Source organism: Odocoileus virginianus, chromosome 16 (assembly GCF_023699985.2).
Source record: "Odocoileus virginianus isolate 20LAN1187 ecotype Illinois chromosome 16, Ovbor_1.2, whole genome shotgun sequence".
NCBI lineage: Eukaryota > Metazoa > Chordata > Mammalia > Artiodactyla > Cervidae > Odocoileus > Odocoileus virginianus.
This window is the reverse complement of record NC_069689.1, coordinates 15,384,282-15,404,378: the sequence shown is the minus strand read 5'-3', so window position 1 is coordinate 15,404,378 and position 20,097 is coordinate 15,384,282. Positions and strand designations below refer to the sequence as shown.

General features: G+C 39.9%; 1 protein-coding gene across 5 annotated transcripts in view; it reads right to left on the bottom strand.

The window, feature by feature from the left end:
• Positions 1 to 20,080, bottom strand: part of ATG2B (autophagy related 2B) — a 74,719-nt gene extending 54,639 nt beyond the window's left edge. Inside the window, exons 1-7 of one of the 5 annotated variants that reach the window (XM_070477874.1) lie at positions 19,448 to 19,505; positions 15,816 to 15,879; positions 11,357 to 11,519; positions 7,802 to 7,954; positions 7,003 to 7,105; positions 4,654 to 4,816; positions 3,687 to 3,866 (exon numbers count right to left, since the gene is read on the bottom strand). In XM_070477874.1, the coding sequence (XP_070333975.1) occupies positions 3,687 to 3,866; positions 4,654 to 4,816; positions 7,003 to 7,105; positions 7,802 to 7,954; positions 11,357 to 11,384 (627 nt within the window). In that variant the 5' untranslated portion in view covers positions 11,385 to 11,519; positions 15,816 to 15,879; positions 19,448 to 19,505. Of the gene's footprint in view, positions 1 to 3,686; positions 3,867 to 4,653; positions 4,817 to 7,002; positions 7,106 to 7,801; positions 7,955 to 11,356; positions 11,520 to 15,815; positions 15,930 to 19,447 lie in introns of all 5 variants that reach the window. The other 4 variants (XM_020899132.2, XM_020899130.2, XM_020899129.2 and 1 more) reach the window with 4 other exon arrangements.
• Between the last annotated feature and the right edge of the window lie 17 nt (positions 20,081 to 20,097).

Here is a 20,097-nt window from a genome sequence, read left to right as displayed (position 1 = left end):
ATACACTATGACAAAAGCAATCACTCTATTCCCTACATCACATTGCCTGCTGTTACTTTTCATTTGTCTCTTCTTAGTCCTAATGTTAACACTGACTCCTATCTTTATGCCATTTTACAATTTAAAAATAATTCAATTAACAAAACACACATATTTGGGATATGGCATCTTTTACAGGAGGAAAACAAATTTCTAAGAACAAAAAATAAATTACATAGTGACTCTGAGAAATTTCCATGGTATAACTCATAAAACAACACATTCTCCAGTAATAATCATTATTATCACCTTTTTTTGAGTATCGGGGCACTGTGTTAGATGTTTTTATTTTATTGCCTCTAATTCTTAGTGGTGTTCCTGATTTACAAATGAGAGAACAGGTCCACATAGATTAAGCGACTCACACAAGGCCATGTAACAGATCCAGGGCCAGGATTTTAACCTAGGCTGACCCACAGAGTACTGGTTTCACCGGCTCCTTACTGACTGCTGACTTCCCAGTCCTTGAGTCAGCACGGAGCTGTGGCTGGGGACAGTGGGGAAATCTCTTTGTGATTATATGCTAAACTTACACATTGGTTTTTAATTTCTCAGCATGGAACACAGTCTCTAATCTGCATTGAGAATACATGACTGAGAGTTTCACTTCTAATTGTCATAGAAATATGTCATTATTAGTCATTCTGAGTTTGGCATACAAAGAACAAAGTACATATACCTTTCCTCTGGAAATAGAAAAGATAAAACATTTCAACAACTAACATTTGCTGTTGCTGTTCAGTCACTCAGTTGTGTCTAACCCTTTGTGACCCCATGGACGGTAGCACACCAGGCTTCAAAAATTTCAAACTCAGTGTAAAATAGTAATTGAAACAAAATGTCTCTAAATTCAACTTAGGCAGTCCCCTATTCTCATATATAATGTACTCTTGAAGCTGCACACATCTGATAAAACTAAATATGTAAAACACCAAACTTACACACTATTTGAGTGGTGAATAGTCTCACAGAACTAAAAAAGTACCATGAAATCTCTCATAACATTTTGATCCCATAATTGAAAGACTTAAGTGCAAAGAAAGAGACTAAAGATCTGAAACTTGAGGCCCCTATTTAATGCCATCTTTGTTTACACTGTATTAAGTTCAGGAGGTCTGTTTCTGGATGCTGCTATTCAGAACTTTAATTTTTCTATTTAGCACTCATTTTCATTAAGTAAGAACAAAATGTACTCAAATATTTCAGCTGCTACAAAAAATTACCATATAGACAAGAAGAGTATCTCCAAATATTAAACCCTGGCTAACAGCAACACAACAGTTCTAGAGGTTCATCTGTCACCTAATACACAGATGTTCAAAAGTAACACCTAAAAGGCATTTCTATAAATCAGTTCATAACATGCAAAAAGTTTGGATATACACAAAAATCAAATATACAAATGTTGAGGAGTAGCAGTAATTAACCAAAACAGGACTCAGAAGGTACAGCTATGGTTCTTCCTTCTTAGAGGGTTAGAAGATGCATCCTACAGAGGCATGGATGTATTCAGTCTCCCAAGGACCCTGGCACAGTAGGGATCCCTGTAGTGTCCACACACGCCCACAGCTCTCTGCTCCATTAACCACTCCATCCCGTTACTCTGTGGAGAGGCTTACGACCTGTGGAAGGGTTTCACACCACCGGAGGCAGAACAGCCGTGAAATTAAAACACACTTGCTCCTTGGAAGAAAAGTTATAACCAACCTAGACAGCATATTAAAAAGCAGAGACATTACTTGGCCCACAAAGGTCCATCTAGTCAAAGCTATGGTTTTTCCAGTGGTCATGTATGGATGTGAGAGTTGGACTATAAAGAAAGTTAAGCACAGAAGAATTGATGCTTTTGAACTGTGTTGTTGGAGAAGACTCTTGAGAGTCCCTTGGACAGCAAGGAGATCCAGCCAGTTCATCCTAAAGGAAATCAGTCCTGAATATTCTTTGGAAGGACTAATGCTGAAGCTGAAACTCCAATACTTTGGCCACCTGATGCAAAGAACTGAGTCTTCTGAAAAGACCCTGATGCTGGGAAAGACTGAAGGTGGGAGAAGGGGACAACAGAGGGATGAGATAGTTGGATGGCATCACTGACTCAATGGACATGAGTTTGAACAAGCTCCAGGAGTTGGTGATGGACTGGGAAGCCTGGCATGCTGCAGTCCATGGGGTCACAAAGAGTCAGACATGACTGAGCCACTGAACTGAACTGAACTGAGGTAAAACAGAACAATAATCAAAGAGGAGGAGGGATAATCAGTAAGAGCAATGTCAGGGAATTTCCCCGGTGGTGCAGTGGTTAAGATTTGGGCTTTTACTGCTGTGGACCCGGGCTCAATCCCTGCTGTGGACCGGGGCTCAACTCTTGGTCAGGGAACTAAAACCCCACAAACCACGTGATATGGGAAAAAAAAAAACCAAAAAAGAAAAAAACAATCATAGTAATAGGAACATCAACATTTCAATCTGCACCTTCCTCCCCCTCCAACTCTAATCAGGTGCTCCATTCCAGAGAAAGATTTCTGGGGATCCTTCAATCTTCTGAAAACCTTTTTATGTGTGTTCACATGTATAGAGTGGTTCCCTCTTACACATTCCCACAGCCACGTCTATGCCTCTTACATTATCTTTTATTAACACAAAGATTGCATTCCTTTCATTTCTATGTCTGTCCTAAAAACCAGCATGGGTTCTGGCATACAGTAGTCAGTCAAATGTCTAGAGCTAGTTATACCCATGAAAATACACATGAATAAATCCTGATATTTTCCGAAACTGCATTTTACATGTGTTATATGGAAAATTAGGTTTAAGAACCTGAAAACAATAACCTGAAAGACACATAATTAACTAACTAATAAATGCAAGTTTCCAGACTCTCCAGACTGCTCAGTATTGTTCCCTAAGAAAGTACAGTTGTCTTTATAGTGACTTCTACAAGCTATGCAACATTATGGAAAAAACTCATCTCTTTTCATAAATATTATACAACTATAAAAATGGACATTCTGTTCAAAATACACATAGGTGGATAGTTGTATATACACATAATTAAACATCTCCTTCAGCTAACATAGGGGCTTCCCTGGTGGCTCAGATGGTGAAGAATCTGCCTGCAATGCAGGAGACTCAAGTTCTATCCCTGGGTCAGGAAGATACCCTGGTGAAGGAAATGGTAACCCACTCCAGTACTCTTCCCTTCTTCCCTGGAGAATTCCATGGACAGAGGAGCCTGGCAGCTATAGTTCACGGGGTTGCAAAAAGTCAGATATGACTGAGCAACTAACTTTTACTTTCAGCTAACACGCTTTCTCAATTTCTCCTCTTTTAACTTTTTAACTTCATGATGAAAGAGATTCTTTCAGAAACTCCTAGTTATCTGAACTAATGAACATTTTTGAAAGTGGGGGAAAGTTGAGCGCAGGAGACAGTTTCAAACCCTGAGCTACAGCAGATGGGCAAAGGTGGGCCTCAGGTGAACGCCAAGATGTGCAGACAGAGGCACCAGCTGCGGGTAAAAATGCTGACTCCAAGGCAGTGGGTAACTGAGTCACAGGACAATCTATGTCAGCCAATCAGAGGGTCACAGTACAAAGAATGCCTCCAGGTTTACTTTGTCTTTATCTACAGAAAATAGAACAAATACTGACCTTAGCTCCAGGAAGTACGTCATTCTGTTTCAGTGTGAGACTCAACTCCAGCCTGCCACTGAGCCCCCCTATCTGCACCGGGTCAGAGGGTGCTACTTCTGGCAAAGTCCTTGTTAGTTGTGGGTGAGGCTCATAGACGATTTTTGGATTCCAGCTAGGTGACAGCTTTGGCTCCGTTTCCTACAGTAACACAAGAAGAAAAAATGTAATTCCTTCAAATACTTTAGTGTAAGTAAACTGAGAGGCAAAACACGATTGTTAATTTAAGAAGAATACAGTATTTACATGAAAACTGTATTGTGACAACGGATAAACCAGTATTGTAGGACTAGCATAAAACACAGCAAAGCACCTTAATAAAGGCAAATTATGGAAAAATACTTTATGAAAAAAAGCACAGCATCTGCTCAAATTGCATAATACAAAAATTTAATATACAGTCAATAATTAAGAAAATACAATTTGTGAAATAAAGTAAAAGACAAATTATGAAGTGATTCATTTATAAAAGGGCTCTCCACTCTGAGAAGGGATGAACATAGTTCCTTTTCCTTAATTATAAAATTCTTACAAGATATGACTTATAAGATAACATTTTCAGCAATACATGCATCATGGAAGGTAAATGTGAACATTGCTTAATTGCCTGTTTTTATTATAAAAAAGATATTAGATGTTACTATGCCATTTCTCCCTAAGACATAAAATCCAATGTTTCTCTATTAAATTAATACACAGCAAATGTATTTCTGGTAGAAATGGCATTAATTACAAATGTATTTTTTTTACAAATGTATTTTTAAATCTCTGAAATATACGTCCTCATTTCTGAATATTTGTTTTAACTCTCAGATCACAAGGAAACCCATCAGTACATATCACACATCCTAGGAAATTTTAATAGTCCTCAAGTAAACCTGAAAATCTGTGATTTTGTTTTCTGGCTTCTCTGATTTGTTTTCCTTACCACTGGCGCAGTTGAACACACTGGGGAGGATTTTGCAGATGCAGAAAACTCATCCCAGAAGAGAGACACCCCAGAGAGCTGAAGTAACTTGTGAGCAAAAGCTGTGGGTTGATGTACGTTAATTCCTGAGGACTCGTCAGCAGTTTCATCACAGTACATGGTTCTGAAAGTTAAAAACAAAAACAGCATTTGCATAAAATTCCTAGGAAGACCTATTTGCAAGTATAAGAAATATACACAGCTGCTGAAATTAAAGAAATTTTTCAAGTGTTAGCTCTTCTTAGAATATACCTATCAGGTATGTGTCAGCATTATCATGCTTTACTCTCGTAAATATTTTCATGAAGAACATTAAATTAACCCCAAGAAAGTAGTATTTTGAGGCTCCTAAATTTGGAGGAAAAAAATGAATAATTTCCTAAAGTTAGCTCCAAGGAAAATAATTCCTGTGCTCCCTCACAATCATCTCTTGAAGCACTGAGACAGCATTTGACTCTAAACTCAAGTCTGATGTGCCATTGCTTGAATTTGTCACTATTCTAAGAGTCCTTACCACTCATCTTCAGTTTAAATAAAACTTTTGTTGTTGTTTTCAGGAGCTAAGCAGTGTCTGATTCTTTGTGTACCACATGCTGTGTGGCCTGCAGCATGCCAGGCTTCCCTGTCTCTCACCATCTCCTAGAGTTAGTTCAAACTCATATCCATATCCATCTCATCCTCTGTCACCCCCTTCTCCACTTGCCCTCAATCTTTCCCAGCATCAGGGTCTTTTCAAATGAGTTGGCTCTTTGCATTAGGTAGCCAAAGTACTAGAGCTTTAGCATCAGTCCTTCCAAAGAATATTCAGGACTGATCTCCTTTATGATTGACTGGCTTGATCTCCATGCTGTCCAAGGGCCTCTCAAGAGTCTTCTCCAGCACCACAACTTGAAAACATCAATTCTTCAGTGCTCAGCCTTCTTTATGATCCAACTCTCACATCTGTACATGACTACTGGAAAAACCATAGCTTTGACTAGATGGACCTTCGTCAGCAAAGTGATGTCTCTGTTTTTTAATATGCTGTCTAGGTTTGTCATCAGAGAAGGCAATGGCACCCCACTCCAGTACTCTTGCCTGGAAAACCCCACGGATGGAGGAGCCTGGTAGGCTGCAGTCCATGGGATCGCACATAGTCGGACACGACTGAGCGTCTTCACCTTCACTTTTCACTTTCATGCATTGGAGAAGGAAATGGCAACCCACTCCAGTGTTCTTGCCTGGAGAATCCCAGGAACGGGGGAGCCTGGTGGGCTGCCGTCTACGGGGTCGCACAGAATCGGACACGACTAAAGTGACTTAGCAGCAGCAGCAGCAGCAGCAGGTTTGTCATAGCCTTTCTTCCAAGGAGCAAGTGTCTTTTAATTTCAGGGCTGCAGTCACCATCCACAGTAATTTTGGAGCCCAAGAAAATAAAATCTGTCACTGTTTCCAAAGTAATACTGTTCTAAATGCATAAGATTTTAGATATTTTTTAAATACACCATTTTAAGGTAATGCAACCTAAGTTCAAAGACCTGTTAACAGTAACTGATTCACTAATAGGTAAGTTTTGTCAAAGACAGAAATCAGAACATATCTGTTTAAAACTCAGTAAAGGTTCCCAACAGATCCACAAAGTATCTTTGGTGCTCAGCGTACATACTTCACTCTGCTCATCTCTGCTGGCAGTTAATGTGGCATTAAGACACTGGTGAAGAGTCATAACCTCAGAACAACACTCTGCAGTGTGTATGTAAATCAATCCCTGGTTTAGGTCTATTTATAGGAGTTCCAGGTGGGCATACGGTGAAAACTAAAAGTGATGATTTATACCTTTTTAAGTAAATCTCTACTGTACATACTGACCTTAAAATACCCTCAGAGAATCCTCCAAGAAAATAGTAGTCTTAGCCTAAAGCAGCAAATAGATCAAAGAAAGCAATGCAAAAATCCTTTCACATTAATGCGACACATCTAAACAGCACATTGTTCATATGAAAAAACTGCAACACTTCAATGGGGTACCTTAAATTTAGTATCACTCAGTCATTATTTTGATTTGGTATCAGCTAAAAGAGAATTACTTACTTTGTGAATTCAAATATTCAAACAGTATTATACGTAATTATACCCCAACTGGTACTTTGTTTTTAATAACTGGATTGGAACACAACTTGAAGAATAGCACTTTACTCAGAAATAATGTAATACATTAACTGAATATAATCACATCTAATCTCCGAAAGTATCCTGAATTTAATGAGTCAGATCTTATTATTTATAAAGAAGAGAACAGGGTAATCTGTTTTCAAATATAAGAAGTCTTACCTTTCTATTCGAATTTCAAGTGCAGTTCCAGTTTTGGAATTTTCTGGCACATGTTCAATTCTCAAGACAGTGTCTATAAAAGTGACTTTTACTCTTCTTAGTACTAGAATAAACCAAATACATACTAAATTAGTTTAATAAGAACTTAGAAAATAAAAGTTGAATTTCATAGCTTAAAAAAAAAAGCCCCAAATTGTGAGTCTTCTAATAAATATTTTGTGGGCTGAGAACTTACACCATGTTACATCTCAGCTTGGGGCAATGACTGACACTATCTGTTGAATCCCAATCCCTTCATTATGCAAGCATAATAAAATAAACAAAGGAGAAACTAAGGTAAAAAAAGAACATGAAATTAAATTGAACACTGTGTAATTTTTTAAATTATTTGTTTGTTTTTGCTTGTGCTGGGTCTTCAGCGCTGGGCTCAGGCGCTCTCTGGTTGGGGCGTGATGGGGCTGCTCTTCACTGCAGAGCGCGGGCTTCAGCAGTCGCAGCACGCCGGCTCAGCAGCTGTGGTGCAAGAGCCTAGCTGTTCCATGGCACGTGGGATCTTTCCGGACCAGGGCTCGAACCCATGTTCCCTGTGCTGGCAGGTGGGTTTCTATCCACTGTGCTACCAGGGAAGTCTACACACTGATAATTTTTTAAATAACTTTAATTCTAAAGTTCTGAAGTAAGAATAGCAATTAAAAAAAAAACACCCCAATGAGTTTTTCTTACACAATGCTTACTAAATCAAGGTACTAAATTACTAAGTACAACCTAAAATTTTTGAAAATACTCAACAATGCCAAACCTGTTTCAATGGTTTCAGCAAACTTTTCAAGTCCTTCAAAAGGCTGGGATCCTTCTCCTTGTTCATCTGTTAGTTTCTGGCTAAGACATTCTTTTGCCAATTGCATACTGCTGGTCATGAAGCTAGACCAATACATGGGCTCAGAACCAGATGCTGCAGAAAATACAGACAAATCCTAAATGACTTCTCACGGTTACAACTAAGCCATTCCTCAAAATTACACATTTCAAACCAGTAAGTTCTTAATCCCCCATGGGATATTTAGCATCATGGTATCACCCAGGGACACAGTATTCTAGAACTTTATCCTGAGATTTAAACATCACCTTATAATAACCAAGAAGGGAAGAAAAATCACAAGAACTTGAGATACATGTTCTCATTACATGATATATATCTGCCAAATACTAAATCACATATTCATTCAAGTATTTAATGGGTATTTTATATGGGTGGTATTGTTCAAAATGCTATAGAACAGAGGTCAACAAAATTTCTGCAAAGGATCAGATAACAAATATCTAAGGCTTTGGGGCCATATGGTCTCTATCACAACTACTCAACTCTCTCACTCTAGTAGAAAAGCAGTCCAAGAGAATTAATGAATGAGTGAATATGTATACCAGGTGATAGTTTAATAAAAAATTTATTTATGAAAACAGGTTACAGACCAGATTTGGTCTGCAGGCCACAGTTGGCTGACTCTGCTATAGAGTAGAAAAATACAATAATTATTAAATCTGCCCTCAAAGAGACTACAAGATAGTGAAAGAAATGAGATATAATTAAGAAGAATTAATAGGCAACAACCGAGTGTCAACAGAAAATATCTTATCAGGAAAGAGAAGAGGCTAAATCTTCTAGTTGAGGGAATTCATCGGAAAGTAGAGGTAGCAGCTGATGTGGGCTTAGAAGGTCAGTATAAATGTAGATAAACCAGAAGAGCATCCTTGGAGAAGGAACACACAAACTGTGTAAAGTCCTTTCCAGATGTACCCTTATGAAAGAATTCTATCACACTTCCTTATGTTATCCAAAACAAACTGACAAGAGATTACTAGAATTACTGCCTTCTAAAATTAAAACTTAAAAGTCCTTCTAATGAAATATTTTTAAAATTAGGGTAAAACATTTCACTTTCCATAGGAAAGTATTAGTATGTCTCCTCAGCTTGGTCAAAATATAAAATATTCTTGCTAATTAAATACCAGGTTACTAAGAATTTCCATGCACAGATTACCAACTTAAAAAATATAGATACTAAATTTTACTAAGCATAATTTAAACTTTGGTGTTTTAGGTAGCACTTGGGATTATAACTCTTCAAATACATCTTTACAAACATCAATTGTCACTGGAAGCATTTATATTCATAATTTAAGATGATTCACCACCATGACCTTACCAGCTTATAACATGCCAGACACAAAGACTCTTCAGTAGACAATCCAGCACACAACACAGCACAGTGGTTAAGAACAGGGGCTCTAGAACTAGACTCCCGGGGTCCAGATTCCGTCTTCTCCACTTAACTAGCTATGACCTTGGTCAAGTTATTAAATGACAATTTATGCATCAATTTCCAAAAGTATCTATTTCAAAGAGTTATTGTGAGGATAATACTTGTAGACTACTCAGAACAGTAACTGGCATGCAAGAAGCACAATATATAGGTTTGATAAATCAGAAACCATCATATATGTAATTAAAGCTACTACATGTATATACTTGTAAACAATGACTTACTACTACTTTAAACCTTTCCCTTCCAAAATTTTCTTTTGAAAATTTTCAGTCCTAAGGTGTACAATGCATACCCTGCACCTAGATTCATAAAGATTACACACACATGGACACACACTCATACACATACACTCACACACATAAGCTTTTGCTAAACTAGGTATTTTAACACTCATCCCTAACAACTGCAGCATGTAACTCCTAAGAATGAGATCAGTCTCCTGCAAAAGCTCAATACCATTAACACACCCAAGTGATGTGACATTGACACGATATATTATATACATTCAGTGAGGTGGCTCAGCAGTGAAAAATCCACCTGCAACGCAGGAGACATGGGGTTCAATCCCTGGGTTGGGAAGATCCCCCGGAGGAAGGCAAGAATACTGGCAACTCACTCCAGTCTTCTTGTCTGGATAATCCCATGGACAGAGGAGCCTGGCGGGCTACAGTCCAGGGTGTTGCAAGACTCGCACACGATTTAGCTACTAAGCCACCACCATCACTACCATACATTCAGCAGCCCAGTCTTCCCACCTGCCTCAACACACCCTCCACAGGAAAAAAACCAACAAAAAAAGAAAAAACAGTCACATACTGCAATTAGTTATCAAGTCTTTAGTCTCCTTTAATCTAAACAGTTCCTCTACCTTCATTGTCTTTTATAACTGAACCTTTTTAAAACAAAAAAGAAAAAACAGTACCAACCAGCTAGTTTAACAGACTTTCTCTAGTTTTGGATTTGCCTGACTGCTTCCTCAGTGTCCGACTCAGATTAAGCACTTTTGGCAGGAACGGTACATAAGTGATCCCCGCCTTCTCAGTCCATCACACCAGAACACGTGTGCCGTCACTGTGACCCATTAATGATGAGGTCAAGTCTGCTCACTCAGTTACGGTGGTGACTGTCAATTTTCTCCACTGAGAAGCAACTTTTTCCCTCTGCAAATCATATGTAAATGGCAGGAGATAGTCTGATACCATCTAAATATCAAGATCCTCAACCCTTCCGAATGGTGTCAGCATCAACTGATGATCCTCACCTGCATTAATTTCTACTATGGTGCTTGAAGACATGGTGATAGTCCATCTTTTACTTTTTATATGTTTATCAGTAGTGGCAATCCTCCTCCTTTCTCCCCTTACATACTTATTTACTTATTTATAGTGACATGGACTTCGGGTTTTGGTTTTTCTCTTAGTGTGTTATAATTCATTATTGTCATTATCCTTTCTGATACTCAAATTTTCCAGAGTTGGCCAATGGGGACCCCTTCAGACCCACTCTTGTGTCCTTTTAACATATCTCCATTAGTCTTTGAGCACTTCCTTGCTTCTGGCACAATACTTTGAATTTTGAAAACATAAATCACTTTTTATTCAGTATCTTATAATAACCTACAATGGAAAAGAATCTCAAAAAATATATAGATACATATAAAAGAAGAAGTACACACACACACACACACACACACACACACACACATGAATCATTTTGCTGTACAGCTGACACTGTAAATCAACTATATGTTTTTTAAAAAAGCATAAGTCACTTCAGATAACTGGTAACCAATAACTAAACCAATCACCTATATACTAAAGTTCTTGTGGGTAAAGAGAGAGAGAAATAACTCTCAAGATACAATTATACCCACCCCCCTACATGGGCCACATCCTAAAATTTTATCTACTGAAAATCTTACAAATACATGCAAGGCACTAAATTAAATACTCAACTTAGTGCAATTAGGCTACTTTCCCACTCTCTGAAAAGTAAAAACAGAAACGAACAGAAACACCTAACACACCTACCTAGGCGGGGTCGAGGTCGGAAGACCATTTCTAACCCCCTCACTTCCAGTGCACAATTGTCCTGCAACAAGGAGCCCCATGGAACGGACAGAGAAATTGACTGTATGAATCCTTCCGTGACTTCTAAAGGTGCATCTGCTGACTCCAGGATCTCATTGAGACACTAAAGAGAAAAAACAAGTGCATTTTGAAATCACAAAAACAAGAAAGCAAAACTGTTAACTTACTCAAAGAAGAAAGAGAAGAGTGAAAAAGCTGGCTTAAAGCTCCACTTTCAAAAAACTAAGATCAAAGCATCCAGACCCATCACTTCATGGCAAATAAATGGCGAAAAAGTGCAAAGAGTGACAGATTTTATTTTCTTGGGCTCCAAAATCACTGCAGATGGTGACTGCAGCCATGAAACTAAAAGACACTTGCTCCTTAGAAGAAAAGCTATAACAAACCTAGACAGCGTATTAAAAAGCAGAGAAATCACTTTGCCGACAAAAGTTCATATGGTCAAAGCTATGGTCTTTCCAGTAGTCACGTATGGATGTAGGAGGCAGAGTACTGAAGGCGGCTCCTGACAGTCCCTTGGACAGCAAGGTGATCAAATCAGTAAATCCTAAAGGAAATCAACCCTCAATCTGCATTGGAAGGACTGATGCTGAAGCTGAAGCTCCAGCACTTTGGCCACCTAATGCAAAGAGCCGACTCATTGGAAAAGACCCTGATGCTGGGAAAGACTGAGGGCAAAAGGAGAAGGGGACGGCAGAGGATGAGATGGCAGGATGGCATCACCGACTCAATGGACATGAATCTGAGCAAACTCAGGGAGATAGTGAAGGACAGGGAAGCCTGGCGTGCTGCAGTCTATGGGATCACAAAGAGGTGGACATGACTTAGTGACTGAACAACAAATATGTTTATACATGTCTCAGGCACTAAGGATAAAGAAATCAGAGACCAAGATACAGATGATTCCTGGTCCTAAGTAAGCTGACAAAATAGATTATGAAAGACGCATGTGATGAGTTGCATAACAGAGGAAATAAACTGGACTACTTAAGCATGTAAAAGAATCTAATCTGAAGATTCAAGGCAGGGCACCTGAGGAAGTGCTATTTAAAGCTGAGACCAGAGGACTGAGGAGTTAATTGCACACAATGGTCCAGACAGATACAGTAGCATGTAGAAGGATTCAAAGGTGGCAGACGTCAGTTTGTGCAAATACACATATCTGAGATATGCAAGAGTATCTGGGCAGAGGGAAAAAGCTGCTTTAGGCGTTAGTGCAGCACACCAAGCTGATGAGCCAGAGATAAGGCTACACAGATAAGAGTGAGCGGGATCCAAAAACCCTTGTAATTAATGTTCAAGAGCCTGAAATTTATCTCAAGGGCAATGTGAAACCATTGAAAGGTTTTAAGCAAGGGTGCCATGGTGAGAAAAGACTATTCAGTGAGCCACTCATAGGAGGAAAGCAAAACTCAAGCAGAAAGACGGTTATAAACAAGAGAAACTAAGAGAAATTGGTTTGGCAAGGATGGGGACAATGAGGAAAGCAAGAGGTGGATGGATTTTTTTTATAACATATTAGGAAGTAGAAATAACTGGCATAATGAGTAGTAAAGAAAATAAGGAATGAAAAATAATTCCCAAGTTGCTGGCCTGGGCAATGGCTTTAACAGTGGTGCCATGTACTGAGTTAGGGGAGGGAGAGGTGAGAAGTTCGGTTCCGTAGAGTATATTTGAGCAGACCCCCAGGTGGAGATGTCTAGGACACGGGTGGGTGTTCTGGTCTAGAGTTCAGGAGAGCCATGTGGGCCTGTAATACAGAGGGGCTTTACAAACACAGAAGGTAAATGAAGCCACAGGAGTGAGGAGAGGGAGACTTTCAGAACTAACAGAGTAAAAAGACCAGAGATCTAGGACAGAATCCTGATAAACACCAACATTTAAGAAACAAGTTAAGAAAAAGGAACTTGCATAGTGAACAACAACAACAAAATAACAATAAGAAGAGAAGCAGAAAGAAAATCAAGGGACACTCTTGTCCCAGAAAGCTGTGGAAACATAACATAAAGAATGATCAAGTGCAACAAAAACTAACAAGAAGTCAAAGATCTTTTTAATGTCCACTGAATTTAGTGACAGTTAGGGTTTAGGTGATCCCACTGAGAGCAATTTCAGTAAAGGGTTAACTACAACAGAAGGATGACAGATGGATATAAATACAGTTAGAAGAATAATTAAATGGGTTTTTTTAATAGACAATATATTTTTACATTTAAGCAACAGATATTTATCAAATACTAATCTACATGAAGATGCTTCCTGTATGCCATGCTGCATAAGGGCAGTGTTGTAACTCTTCATCTACAAAGCTCACGTTGAACGCGGAGATTCAGAGTGGCGCACATCACTTCATGTTTCTACTCTAACAGGCTCTCTTCACACTGGTATCTGTGTGACCCTACAGATCTCCTAGAGAGTACGTGGGCCTGGCAGGTTTTAAAGTGTAAGTACCCAGGTCCCTAACCTCCAAATGCGCTTCCCTGGTGGCTCAGCAGTAAGGACTCCACCCGCCGCTTGGCTCGGGTTCCAGCCCTGGGTTGGGAAGATCTCCTGGGGCAGGAACGGCAAGGCGCTCCAGTATTCTTGCCTGGGAAGTCCCACAGACAGAAGAGCCTGGGGGGCTACAGTCCGTGGGGTTGCAAAGAACAGGACATGACTGACAGACACAGCACACACGCAATCTCCAAATACGTTCTTTCCTAAAATGGACCTAAAGTGGCATCATGTTGGGTCCTCTTTCCATATTCCCGTGTACAGTCCCCCTCTCCCACTGAGCCCAAAAAAGGCCTATCTTTTCCCCCTCCTGAATCATCCCTTAGGCTCTGCCTAGAATATAAAAATCTTCAGGCAAAACCAGCAATTAAGTCTTCTGGCCTTTCCCCACATGTACACATTTTTTGGCATTGCCATAAAAAAGATCAAAGAACTAAGTGATTCTGTTACTGCAAAATCCCTACAATTCTCATCTACATATTAATGACGAGTGTTTCTCAAGCTTATGACTATCTTAAAAGTTTAGAAATTTATGCTGAACCCTATCAAATTCTAGTTGAAAGTATATTCATCCATGGATACCTGAAGAAAGCATAAGAGAGGAGAAAACACACCCAAAACATCAATAAATATATTTCTAATAAAAGTTATGTTTATTCAAATGTATAATATTTATATTGTTTTGATCAACTGCACTCATAACTCTAATAACAAAACAATCCAGAGGAAAAATTTAACACTTAAAAGTTTAATGATATGTGAAGGAGATATTGATAAGATCAACATGGTAAGTCCTGGAGTAAACCACTTAAACAGCCAAAAAAATCAAGAAAAGGAAAAAGAAAAAACAGTGAAGAAATCATTGTGGGAATTAAAATGTTACACTAGAAAAATATTCACTTAATGCAAAAGAAAGCTTAATTGTGACAAAAATTTTCATTATGATAATTTAAATTTAGTTACATGTCTTATAGAGAAATGATAGCATGATCAATAAAAGATCTAAGAATATTATACATGAATTAGGATAAAATATATGAATTACAAAAAAATTGTGCAGAGAAGTTGAACAGACATATGAGTTCAACAGAAAAACATACACTGTTAAATTTCTAGCTACTAATAATGACCTTGTTTAAATATGTTTAAGTATATAATGGTGGATATTTAGATCTTACTGGGTTAAAAAAAACTTATTTTTATGATATAAGTATTTACAACACAACAGAAATTATCCTCAACTATTTAAACTTATATGGAGAAGGAGATGGCAACCCACTCCAGTACTCTTGCCTGGAAAATTCCATGGATGAAGGAGGCTGGTAGGCTATAGTCCATGGCGTTGCAAAGAGTCAGACACGACTGAGCGACTTCACTTTCTTTCTTTCTATAGTTCCTTTTAGAGAAGGAAATGGCAACCCACTCGTGTTCTTGCCTGGAGAATCCCATGGACAAGGGGCCTGGTGCGCCATGGTCTATGGGGTCGCAAAGGGTGGGACACGATTGAGCAACTAACACACACACACATGCACACACACTTATAATGAAAAAATTTTAAGTCAATTTAAAAATGGACAAGGAATATAGCAGTTTTTCAGAAATTTCTGAAAGAAAATTGGGCAAAGATGTTTTAAGAATAGTCTTAAAAAAAAAAAAGAATAGTCTTAAAACATAGTAGCGCAAAAGAAAAAAAAGAAAACAAAACACAGTAGCTCAGTCACTTACGAGCTGGGTGGTTCTGGACAAGTTTTTAACATGAGTCTCAATTTCCTCAGCCATAAAACAGCCAGCCAGCCAGCCAGTGCATACTCAGTCATGTCCGACTCTCTGCAACCATTCCGGCAAGAACACCAGAGTAGGATGCCCTTTCCTACTCCAGGGGATCTTCCCAACCCAGGGGTCGAACCTGTATCTCTTGTGTCTCTTGTGTCTCCTGTACTGACAGGCAGCTTCTTCACCAACTGTGCCAGCTGGGGAGCCCCATCCATGGAACAGGGAAAATAGCAATTTCTCAAGGTTACTGTGAGTGTAAATGAAACAACACGTAAAGCTACCAACATGGCCCCTGGTACCAAGCCACTACTTTGTAAGTGCCAGCTATTGTTCCCTGTCTTCCACAGTGCCCAGCGAGCACAATGGTAAGCACTATTAGGAATTTAAGGTGTGCTTGGCAGAATGAAGAAAAGCAAACGTAAGTTGTATGCTTCTTTTTAATACATATCATGAGACTAACTAGGAAAAGAATACATCCTTATTAGTTTAAACCCAGGCATCACCATTCAAATAAAGTTAAAACAGATGCAAAAGTTGTACTGTACTTAATATACAAATGGATATCTGTATTCTGACTCAGGCCACACATCAGACTGGTACCAAGAGAAGACTAGCAGTTCCACAATGGAAGAGTGAAGAGTGGTACCCTTGGTTGGATGTTCCATTTCAATGCACTGACACTTGCGCATATAATCTACATAATAAACACAGACCTTTACACAGTAGAATCTCTGTGAGAGACAGAAAATGACAGTAAGTTTCTGATTTTCCTACGATCAAATATTTAGGAGTTGAATTTAAAGATAATAAGCAATTTTCCTCTTCACAAAGATTAGAATTTTAAACACACCTACCTTTTATGTGATGACACATGGCTATCAGTAGTATATGCTATCATACTCCAATAGCAGTTATACTCCAAAAAAAATAACTTTTCTTTTGATAGGTAAAAAGTGAATTTATTTAGAGAGAAACACACTCCACAGACAGAGTGTGGGCCATCGCAGAGGGTGAGTCTGGCGGCCCACAATCTGTCATTTAAAAGATACCACTTCATTAATGAGTGAGAAGAGTAGCTTCTTTTTAAAGGGTATTTCTACTATGGAGAGGACATTTTTAAAACTTACGTTTGGAAATGTTTCCACTGTTATATGATTTTGTAGCTGAAGAAGTATCTATTAAAACCCTATTTTTTAAGTCATCATCTAGACAGGTTACAAAGGTTTGAAAACATGAAAAATTATCTCAATAAATTTAAAGTCTTTTGAACAAAGTTCTTAAAAGGGGGTTTTAAAGTTTTTATACATATATATATATACACACACACAACATCGTCCAACTAATTAGCAAGAATAATTAATTGAGATCAAGGAAGAAGGGAAGGTCAAAAGTGATTTCAACACAATCTTGTGCATAACTGACAGATGAGAATTGAAACCTCAGAACATTGTCAGTAAAAAAAAAAAAAAACAAGAACATGGTCAGTGACAGTATTCTCCCATTTGGATCTATAAATCTCTGTAAGGTAACTTTTTTTTTTCATCATGAAAGTCATTAAAATCAAATGTCAGAAGTAAATGAATTTGGAATCAGAAGTTTAGTTATATCTAAATGTCACACCAAGATTTATCTTAGTCATTAACACAGTTATTAACACAGTCATTGACACTATAATTAAAGAAATCAGCAACAGCCATGTTTACTGGATACTTTATTCAACATTATCATTTTGGCTGGGCATGTTCTTCACCTTCAAGAAGCAGAATAAAACATAACCTTTGGATTAAGTCCAACCATAAGTTATTTTTCCAATGATCCCAAAGTCAAATTGCAAAATTCAAATATTACCACCTGTGATTTTCCTATGAGGATTAAATAAAACCTCACAAATGAGAGAGCCCAGATAGTACCTGAAATAAACAAATGCTCAATTATATTAACTGCTCCTTCTTTGTCTTGAAGCCATGTGATTAATGAAGAAATAACAGGCCTAGGAATTAGATTTGAATTCTCACTATACCACTTGCTATATGTGTGATATAATAATCTCAAGCAAATTATTTAACTCCATCTGTAAAATGGAAATATGAATACCCACCTTATAGGGTTAACGTGAAAAGTCATTAAAGAATAATGCATACATACAACACTGTAAATCAACTATACTTCAATAAATAAATGAATACTAAAAATTAGAAAATAATGCAGCAAAGTCATTTGACCTAAGCAAGACTGTTAATCAATGTCCAACCCTCCTCCTTCAAGATAGCCTAGTCATAACTGTTCCAAAAGAACAGACTTACAGGTCAAAGAATTTTAAAATATCCATCAGAGTCCCTATCTTTTGGTAAGAATTACGGCAATGGAGTTCCCTGACACAGCGCCTGGCATGGAGACGATACTCCATTAATATTTACTGAACTCAGGTGAATTACTATATCCACTGTCACTGTTGTAACTGGCAGCATGGGCGAGTCCCGGAGGGTCAGGGGAGGACTTGGTCCTCCTGTTACTCAAGCCAGGATTCTTCCCACTATTCTGTGTGCACTCTCCCTAGCTGAGGTCATCCACTTGCTGATAAAACTATATGCTTGTTTATACCAGTACAAATTCATTCACCGGTCATAATAAGGTGTTACCATAATGTGAGTTTTTTGGGGGTTCTATGACTAAGGAAGTCATTACTCTGTTAAAATGCTTTTACATACAAGGAAAAAACAAAACAAAACATTTGAGCTTTTTACACAACTTACATTAAAAAAAAAAGTTTCCTTTTCTTTTGCCCAATTACCACAGCAAAGTCACCTATGTTGATGATTTCCTTAATGTAAACTGTGTTGGAAAGCTTTTAGAATAGTAACAGAACAATGATACTTCAGAACAGTAAAACCGATTCAAACTGTGAGCAGCAAACTCTAGTGGAACAAATAAAGAGTTGGGGAACGGTGGAGAGCCCCTTCATTCTTGCGAAACTCAAAGCTGAAATACACATCAAGTAAAATACTATGCGCTGAGAACACAGGGATGCAGGTACGATACATGAAGTACTTGTTATATGAGTCAATTCACAACCCCTGGATGACAAGCAGAAGACAGGTTTTTAAGAGTGCAGCTTCAGCACTTTGCAACACCCGCTTTTACGATCTGTCACGGTGAAGCAAACAGACACAACCAAACATCCCTATTAGGGCCACACGACCATCCAACGATTGGCCTTTACAGGAGCGAAAGCAACAAACCGGCAGAGGAGACCTAAGTTTCTTCTAAATGCCAGACGCTGGACTAAGGCCGCGGGGTGAAAGGGACCAACCCCAAATAAATAAAGGAATACCCAGGCATTCTGACATCCCCGCAGGTCCTCCCCACCCTCGGTCTTTCCGGGGAGTGTCATGCCACGAAATACGACTTGTCTGCACACAACCCCGAGATCCCTCCTACTCTAAAGGGGCTGTGTCCTTCCATGGACTCCTTTCAGCCAGCTTCACAGACCCCCACCCCAAACCACGGACTCCACTGACGGCCGCAGCGTGGACTCCATTACCTTTGCTGAGCTTCTGGAACACGTGATTTGGAAGGGCAAACTTGCTAGAAAAGGACTGAACGACACTTGTTACATATTTCTCGGAGTTCTACCGTACCTGGAGCCAAACTACCCCCAGGGAGGGACGGAACGTCACCCGTCCTCGATGACACTCGTTCAGATCGCCCTGAGGAGGAGACTGTGTCCCCCTCCCTCCACCCGGGCTGGCCGCCAGCACCTCTTACCCATTTGTCCAAGGGGACCTGAGCGAGGGACCCGGTGCCCTGGTACAGGTCCAGGCTGAGCTGCTCCAGGCTCAGCTTCTCCTGCAGAAAGTGGCCCAGGTACCTCTGCAGGAGGTACCGACAGGCCCTCTTCTTGATGGACTCCGAAAACGGCCAAGGCATGATGAGGGCTGGCAGCTGGGCCGGCAGGGCTGCGGGCGGCTCCGGCCTGGGGGCTCCGGCCAGGCTCCTGCTCCAGGCCGCGGCTGGGGCAGCGGCGGCGGCGTCCTGGGGCCGGCCTGCCCAGGCCTCGGCGAAGCCTAAGCCCGGGGAGGCCCCTCCATGCCCGCTCGGCGCCGGGCGTCCCTCAGGGCGACCCCATCGCCTGTGCGGCGCCGCTCGCGCTAGGCCTGGAGGGGACAAGTCGCGGAAGAGTCCCTGTTAGCCCCAAGCCCGGGGGCCGGGAGGTATCCGAGGAGGGTCCTAGTCGGCACTGGAGAGAGGGTACAAGAGAGCACGCGGGGAGACGGCAGGGCCTGAGGCCACGGTGAGGCGGACACCTCCACAGAGGCCGCGCAACGAATTTGTTGTCATCCGCGGGGCGCGCGCTCCCGGCTCTGGGACGCTCCCGGCGCGGCGCGTGCGCGAGACCCGGACAGCCGGCGCGCCGC